At 35.9% G+C, this 8,733-nt stretch overlaps 1 protein-coding gene across 1 annotated transcript; it reads right to left on the bottom strand.

Annotated features, from left to right (window-relative positions):
- Nucleotides 1–5,275: 5,275 nt before the first annotated feature.
- On the bottom strand, nucleotides 5,276–8,113 carry LOC115701892 (uncharacterized). The gene is made up of 3 exons (XM_030629434.2): nucleotides 7,418–8,113; nucleotides 7,165–7,268; nucleotides 5,276–6,393 (listed from the first exon to the last, which is right to left on the bottom strand). Exons 1-3 carry the CDS (start codon nucleotides 7,909–7,911, stop codon nucleotides 5,684–5,686), a joined length of 1,308 nt encoding a protein of 435 aa, XP_030485294.1. The 5' UTR covers nucleotides 7,912–8,113; the 3' UTR covers nucleotides 5,276–5,683.
- Nucleotides 8,114–8,733: the final 620 nt, after the last annotated feature.

Here is an 8,733-nt window from a genome sequence, read left to right as displayed (position 1 = left end):
GACGGCAGAGGCTGAGAGTTGGTAGTCTCTTTGCTGGAATGGGTACTCCACCTATGTGGCCTGTTGCTTCCCTGAACATATGCTCCTCTTCGCCACAAAGATTCTGAACCATGCTTTCTGGTAGCAGCTAGTTGTTGAAGCTTTTCTTTAGCTTCAACCCTTAATCTTTTACTATCTCCACCCAGGTTAGAGCAATATCTTTTCCTTTGAAGGAACACGAACCCTTTGCCTTCCTCCTCCTCCTCATCGTCCACGATGATAGGCCTCTACTGGAGAGGAAGTATTGCCAAAGCAGTGTTATTTAACCCTTTCTAGGAAAAATAATCCACCACTGCCAAGGAAGTTTGGGGATGGGCAACAACTTCTAAAGCTGTAGCCATGGAAATAGCTCCATGGCCTTTGGCCAGAAGTGCTGGCTTTCTACCTCCAGCATTAGAAGATTTCCCAACTATTTTTTTGCCTCGGCCACCCTTGGCAACTTCCCTAACTTCATTTGATCTCTGGACGATGGTGCCCAAGAATTTTCTACCAAGCCCATTTGTAATGTGAATGGTTACTCTGCAAAAGATAAAGCAAATTCAAACGTTAAACATGAGATCATCATAACAATATCATGAAAAGCAGTATGCAAGTGAGATTCAAACCATTTATTTTAGCATTTTGGGATTCCTTCTAGAAGACTGAATAGTATCTTCTCTGCCTAAGAGACTTCCATACTGGAAGAACCTTGGATACAACATCTTGCTAAAAATATCTACCCTGACATCATGTGTAGGTATAATAAAATAGTTTGGACTCCTAACGATATCATCTACTCTATCCACATAATCATTGACAGGATATTTATGATGATCTAAGAGTAAAAAGTAAGGGTCAAACCCACCTTGGTTGACACGGTCTAAGTTTGCCAAAGATAGAGCCCTAACTAGACAAAACGATGTCTTACCACTTCCAAAAGCACTCGTTCCAGGAGTACCCTCTCCTTTCAGAATCTATCTTTAAAATGAATAGCGAGCTCTTCAACCTTGCTTAACTTCTTTGGATATTAGCAGTACTAGTTTCCCAACCAAATTTGATCAGTTTTAGCAGCCTTCAAGGCCTCCTTCACTTCTGCAGGATCACCGTGGTGAAGATCCCTGATGGGATCCTTATATTTGTGTGAACTTTCAATTATGTGTTTCACATTTTGTGAATTTTTACATTTTTTTTCGTCTTCAAAGTAAAGTACAATGTCAGCTACGTTAGCGACATACCACGGTGGGGATGGTGATGGCAGGGATCCCCCTGATCCTTCTAGGGTACCGTCGTCCTGCGAATCAGGTTTTCATATTTTTTCAGATCTAACATTGTTCTGAATATAAATAGTGAATGTATGATTTACTAATAAAATTATTTTTCTCTCGAATAAATATAGTTCCACCTCCGGTCAGAAAGGGTCGTGGGGTTGCAGCAAACGCTAACCTCGAAAAAAAAAGGAGAGAAGCTGGTAAGCCCTTAGCGGTGGAGGTAGATCTTGAAACTGGCAAAGTTGTTGGCACTGAAGCAAGCAATTATGTTCGATTTCTTGGCCAACAAGTAAGCATGTTGTGCCCGGGTGGTCATCTAAATTTTTCTAATGTACCCCAGCAATATAAGGATCAAGTGCTCAATCGAATAAGAGTGAGTGATTTTTAATTATTAATGGTTGTAATAATTTTATGTCTTCATTTGTAAATTAATATAATTTTAAATTATTTTATTACACAGTATTATTTTGATATCGATGGGAATCCCCACCGAAACCTACTTATGGGGACTTTATATTCGGTGATGGCGGAGCGGTATAGTGAGCGAAAGACACTCAGACACAAGCATTTTAAACAACATTACAAAAAACCAGAAGATTGGGAGACAGTTCTCAAATTCCCCCTGACTACTTGAATACCGAGACTTGGAAACCGGTTTGCGAATTGTTCGTTAGCGAGGCATTTTTGAATCGTTCAACTAAAAATAAATCGAATCGGCAACTAATGAAATATCCAACAACGCAAGGCACAAAATCGTTGGCTTCCATACGCCACGGAATGGTATGTATTAATTCTTTAATTGTTAATAATATTTTTCCCTTATAATAAACTAATTTAATTATTTATGTTCGTATAGGGGGGTCCTCCTGGAGAGCATGTAGTTGAAGCATGGAAGGAGATCCATGTGAAAAAGCCGTCTGGCACTTTCGCTAATGAATTAGCTGCAAAAGATTATGTAAGTAAATAAAATGATTTATTATTAAAATTTATATTTTACATTAATTATATATTCTAATAATTTTGATTTAAATAGGAGGAACTGATCAAGGAGCTTGATAGGAAAAGACTTGAACGGCAATCCCATAGTGATACTGGTACTGAATCTGAATCTGATACTGATTATCAGTTTGACGTTTTGGAAACAGTTCTAGGCCAAAGATCTGACTATCAAAGAGGCGTGGGTAAAAGGCTCAAGGGCAAAGGAAAGAAACCAATCCCTCAAACTCAATCGACGGTGCCTCCCCCACCAACTACTGAAATGATGAGCACTGTGGCAGAAATATTCTCAGTTATGCGTGCCACTTGGGGGGTAATTTGACGCCTGAACAACGTGCTCATATATTTAACCCACGATTTGAGAATTTTATTCAAACGTATAGTTAGTCGCAGTCGCCTGGTGGTTCGTCTTCTCAGAGTTATGCCGCTCCTCCGGAACAGCAACAATAACCTCCTCAACCACAACAGCCGTCTTCGCAACAACAATTCCAAAGTTTGTCACAGGAGCAATTTGAAAATTTTTGCAGCAGCAACCCCAATCTTTTCCTCAGCAGCAACAACAGTCTGGTCCGCCATTGGGAAATCAGTTCTTATACCGAACACCATCAGAGTCTCCTCCGCTCGGCTCAAACTTTGCTGATTTTAGATTATTTGGGAGTTCATCGCAGGAGAACCAATTTTATTCAACTCCCATTTTCAACCAAGCTGAGCTCGGTCATTTAACACAGGGTTTATCATCAGACCAAGCATATGTGCCTTCTCCGCCATGGGCTTCGGGGACTCGTAACAAAAATAATTCGGATCAAGACTTTATAATTGGAGACCTTAATGAAGATGTTAATGAATAATTTATTTATGTTTTTTAATAATTTAGTTTAATTTTGAGACAATATTGTATTAGGATTAATATGTTAAAGTTAATTACCTTGGAGACATTTTTAAATTTCAATAAATTTTATTAAATTGTTATAATTATATTAATTAGATTTTATTTATTAAATATTTATATAAATAATTATTTATTTATATATAGGATTAATATATAAATAAATTTTTATAAATATTTATTAATTTTTTTTTATTCTGATGGGTATTAGCGGCGGAGCAATAGCAGCGGGACCCCGCCGCTAATGCCCTTTGTCAGGCTCGAAACACGAAACTAACAAAGGGCATTCGCGGCGGGGTCTCGCCGCTATTGCTCCGCCGCTATTAATAGTATTAGCGGCGGACCCCTTTTTTGGCCGCTAATACTATTAATAGCGGCCAAGCATTAGCGGCGGACCAATAGCGGCCGAAGTCCGCCACTAATGCCCTTTAGCAGCCAGAAAGGACACCGTTATTCAGTAAAAAAAAACTAAAAAATAACGTAAAATGAACCCCACGATAACTATTAATCAACTATAAAAGAAACAAAAAAAAAATTCATGACAACTATAATACAACTATAAATAAACTATAAAACAACTAAAAAATAGTTCATTATTTTCACTGAATAGGTATTTTTGTAAATAAAAATATTCATAGAGTAAATGAAAAATTTTCTGTGTGATATATTTTTGAAATTATTTTTTAAAATTTTTAGTGTATTATGTAATTTTTTTTTCAAAAAAAAAACAATTTTTATGAAGAAAATATGTTAAGTTGCTAATTAATAATGTTTCACATTTAATTATAGATATATTTAATGTGATTTATAAATCAGCCACCAAAATGGTCTGCACTGACTCCTATTACTTGTTGCAATATGATTTTTCTCATTTTTTCATTCCCATCCAGCTTCCAAACATAAACTTAATTATGAATGAAAGTAACTAATTAGGAAATGCTAGTAATATATAGAACTAATTATATAGTATATATATAAATACATATATAGTATGGACCCCCCGTACCGTATTTATTACTATATATAGTTTTGCGTGTAAGATTTTCAGTAATCTCAACAGTAGATTCCAATCCCACTAGTTAATTATATATTATATGATTTTGGGACGACAACCACTTCTCTCTCATCAGATCATATATATGGTTTGAATTTTATTTATATATACTGTACATTGTATTACATGAATATATCAACTGTAAAAAAACTCTAGAAACGATGAGAATCCTCCATGAGTGCGCATCCGCTTACGCATGTGTAGCCAATTATAATTTATTAATTATTTCTCCAACTAACTATATTATTCATATTCTTAGGTAGACTTCATTTGTTTTTGGTTTTGTATGAGTTTTTTCTTTAAGTTTTGGTCACTCCATACCACGCCTTTGTTTTTTTGTTTTCTTTCCCTTCTTCCTTATATCCATGTGGTTTCAAAGATTATCTCACGTGGACCCTCATAATTTTAGCTTAAGTTCTTGAGTGCATTTAAAAACTCTACTTAATCTTATTGTGATGTCTGTCACCCCATTTTAGAGTAGTTTGGTGTTGTAAACTAAACCCCAACTTTATATAAAAGAAAAGAAAAGAATAATCCTAAAAAATACTTATGAAAATTAACATATAAATTGAGGTAGCTGGTCAATATTGAATAGTCTTGATAGTAGTAGGTGTGGCTCATGTCATGTGGCCTCCCGTACATGCCTGGTTCTGACCAATCTCGGGCGTGATTTAAAGCCAAGCCCGTACCAACTGGCCAATTAACAACGCCTTAAATAAAAAATACTTACCTGTTTAACCCAATCAGTAACTATTTTTGGACCTTCAACTAAAATTAATAAATGAGTATAGGTGCTGCCTACCAGCTTCTACCCTCTAATATAGTTATTACTTATTAGTACGATTAGGTATTAAATTTCATTTAATTTAATGTACAAACTTTTATACAAGATCATTAGTTAGTACGTACTAGAGACTAGTGTCTTATAGCAATCCTCTATACATCTCAATTTTTTTTTTAATGTCTCTGTAATCGAATTAGCTACCCTATCAATATCTTCAACTAATGAATATTCTTTAAATAAAAGTAAGCAGTAAAGTAACTCACATCCAATTGCAAAAGCAGTTGAGCTGAAATTCATTAATAAACAATATCATACAACAAAGATATGCTAACTTCTGCAATTAATAAACTACTCTTATTAATTAATATCAATATATATATATAGATAGATAGAGACGACAGACAATATTGCTAATTATATTGTCACGACTGCAGTTCCTTGACCGTTGATTACAATTAAGGCCTCCATCATCCAACGGTCAAAAAACGCAGTCGTCACGTCACAGCATTTTATATAGAGAGAGAGTGAACACCACATCCATGGAATGGAAGCAGATTTATGTACAGTGGGAGGAGGTACGGGTCGCGAAGCTACTATTCGAATTAAATAAATAAAGAAAAAAAAGAGAACTAAAAATTTATTTATATAATTAATAAATAAACGAGGACGACGACGTTTTACGGGGAATCGAGAGCTTTGTAGATGACTACGAAACAAGGAAGGATAGCCCTTGGATTAAAAACAATCAACTCCTCGAGATTTGAGTACACACCAGCGTAACCGGCAACGGAATCGTAAGAGGAGCCGAGAGACACGCTATCCTCCTCTGTCGGCGCATCGTCCGCATAGCGTTTCACCCTTCCCGCAATCACACGGCACACAAGCATTGCTCTACGCCCATCCGTACACCTCAATGAATCGTGGGCCCTACCACTGCTTGCTGTGGTCAACACTCCTTTGCTCGACTCGCTGCACTGAGTCTGAGTAGTTGTAGTTGTGCTGTTATTATTATTATTATTATGATTACTACCACCGGACTTATTGCCCTGGAACCCGTGCCGGATGATGGTGCACACGCCGCAACCAGGCACTGGCCCGCAAAGGTTGGAAGCTCCACGTGCCCCCAATGAGCACGTGAGCGTAGTGCAGTGGAATCGCAGAAGCTCATTCCCATCGGCCGCACACCTCGGGTTCTTTCGTGTGCTGTTCAGCGCACGTGTCTTGACCGCGTCACGGCAGTCCTCGAACCGTTGGATCGTTCTCTGCGTGTTGTGGACCTTTAAGATCCGTTCGATCTGAAAAATTGGGTTGTCTTTCTTCAGCCAGCTCGATTTGAATATTATCTCTACTATATTCCGACCCGAATCTTCCGGACCCAGCTCCGATACTGTACATACAAAATTTATAAAATAGAATTAAACAAGAATTAATTAATTTATTGTTGTTTTGTCGGTAGGGACTTGTTGTCCAATCAAAAATTGGTTATTACTATGACATTGATAAACATTTTCAATATTTTAAAATGAATAAATAATAATCTCCATACACTGTATTGTTAGGTTAGGGTCATTTATTTTGCATTGCAGAGACAGCTGTAGTTGTAAGTATATATAGTTATATATCCTTACGAGTTACGAGTGGAATAATAACACAGTGAGTTTACTTATTCACTTATGGTGATTTTTGGATATGACAGGAGTTACTACGGTACCAAACTCAATAATAATACAGTGATTTGTTTTATTTTATTTTTCATGCAAGATTTACGGAAACAAAAGTACTGTACTATAACTCTTATAGAAGAAAAATAAGTGATTGGCAGTGTTATTGAAATCTCTTTTATTAATATAACTCTCGTTTTTTATTTTTCTTGTTTTTTTGTGATTCTTTTTTCTCTTTCTATATTTATTGATCTGGGCCATGGTTTATAAATTCAAAACTATATCATGAATGTTTTTCATCTAGCACGAATTAGGAGGGAGATATATAAACTTATAGGTGAATATCATTAATGAGAGAATTTAAATTCCATTTCTATGTATAATTCCAATATGTATTAATTAATTAATGGTTTCTTAATTATAATGTTTTAATCTGTGTAGATATATGAATTAATTGCATTGCATGTAAGAATAAGAATAATAAAAAAAAATTGTACCGGCATGGCGAACTGCCTGGTGAAGCTCAAGACTCTCAATCTTAGGAAAAACCTCTCCACATTGAGAACAAGCAGAAATAGTACTCCTTGGAATAATCGGATACCTAGATATAAATATATATAATTATGTCAATGATTTAATTCCACATTAATTGTAAATTAATATATAAAGTACCAGATATGGAAAAGATTATATTCCTCTAACAGTAATAATATTGTTATTATTATTAATGATATATATGATTATTAGTACCTGCTTGGGTCAACGATCATATGACACTCATAACAACCAGAGAGCTTCCTGAATTGCATTCCTCTAGAGGATGACGTGTACCCAGCGCCACCGTTGGATCTCGCCGACCCAGAAGTAGTGGACCGAGTTGAGGAACCGTTCGCTCCCTTTCGACTCAGTAAACCGGCTTCCTGTCCTGCCGTGCTATTTTCGGGCGAGTTGTCGGCTCTGTGAACAACCCTAGTGTTGCCATGAACAACGTCTCTAAAGCTACAAATAGAGCTACATGAAGAGCCGAGCTTGGAGTAGCCAACTGTGGTGGTGTTGTTTTTGGAAGGGTCGTGAACTCGAGAACCTTCGATCTGTTTGCAAGTGAGAAGGTTCTTGATTTGGTCCCATGAAGACGGCGGTTTCTGCTGCTGCTGTTGCTGTTGCTGCTTTGGTCTCTTCTTTCGTTTTGATTGAGTAGGTTTCTTGGAGTCGGTGGGCTCTGGTGTAAAAGTTAGGAGTGCCATGAAAAAAAAAAAAAAAAAGAGCAAAAGAGAGAAATTAAAGATAAATATTTAGAGACAGAGAGAGCAGAATAGAGCAGAGCAAAAGCAGGTGTAGTTCTTCTCTTCTTTAGTACTAGAGAAGAAAGAGAGAAATAATAAAGGAGGAGAAATAAGGCTTTTTTTGTTATTATTATTATTATTATTATTATTTTTGGTATATAAATAAGTGAAGGGAGAGGGATCCAAGATGGGAAATAAGGAAGCAAATTGTCGAAAGAAGAGGGTGGGTGTGGTGTGGTATGGTGGGGCTTACCTGACTTAATTATTCCATTTATTATTTTATTTATTTATTCTTTAATTTGGATTTACTATTATGTTTTGTTGTGTACACAGAAAAAGGGTACATGCCTTGCTTTTAGAATTTTGACCAATACAGTTTATCTTATATACATCATCATTGATTAATAAATAATTTTTAAGTAAATATATATAGACATATTCAGTATATATATTGTAATTATTATTAATAATGTGTTATGTTATCACAGAAAATTTTCGGATTAGTTAAAATTTTGTATGTTTTACTCTTAAGAGATATATGTTGACTTCTAATATGTTTGTAGTTGAGTGGATCCATTATGATGAAAATTTGTTTGATCAAATGGTGCAAAAACTGTTAAGGTTGATAAGTGAGCATTTGGCCCACAAATTAATTAATAAAGACGAGAGATGATAAGATGAAATATGGTGTGTTATGGCTTTTGACAGCAGATTTAGAAGCCACACATGCGATGTAGGTTTGTTTGCCGTTTTGTTGGAGTTATTCCTTTGTTTTTATTTGTT

Source organism: Cannabis sativa, chromosome X (genome assembly GCF_029168945.1).
Source record: "Cannabis sativa cultivar Pink pepper isolate KNU-18-1 chromosome X, ASM2916894v1, whole genome shotgun sequence".
NCBI lineage: Eukaryota > Viridiplantae > Streptophyta > Magnoliopsida > Rosales > Cannabaceae > Cannabis > Cannabis sativa.
This window is presented reverse-complemented; position numbering and strand designations above follow the sequence as displayed.

Excerpts from the sequence above, each read along its gene's own strand:
- LOC115701892 (XM_030629434.2), bottom strand. The coding sequence starts at position 7,911 with ATGGCACTCCTAACTTTTACACCAGAGCCCACCGACTCCAAGAAACCT. Across the intron at positions 7,269-7,417 it reads ATGATCGTTGACCCAAGCAG|GTATCCGATTATTCCAAGGA; the intron begins GTACTAATAATC and ends ATTTATATCTAG. Across the intron at positions 6,394-7,164 it reads CCAGGCAGTTCGCCATGCCG|TATCGGAGCTGGGTCCGGAA; the intron begins GTACAATTTTTT and ends TTGTATGTACAG.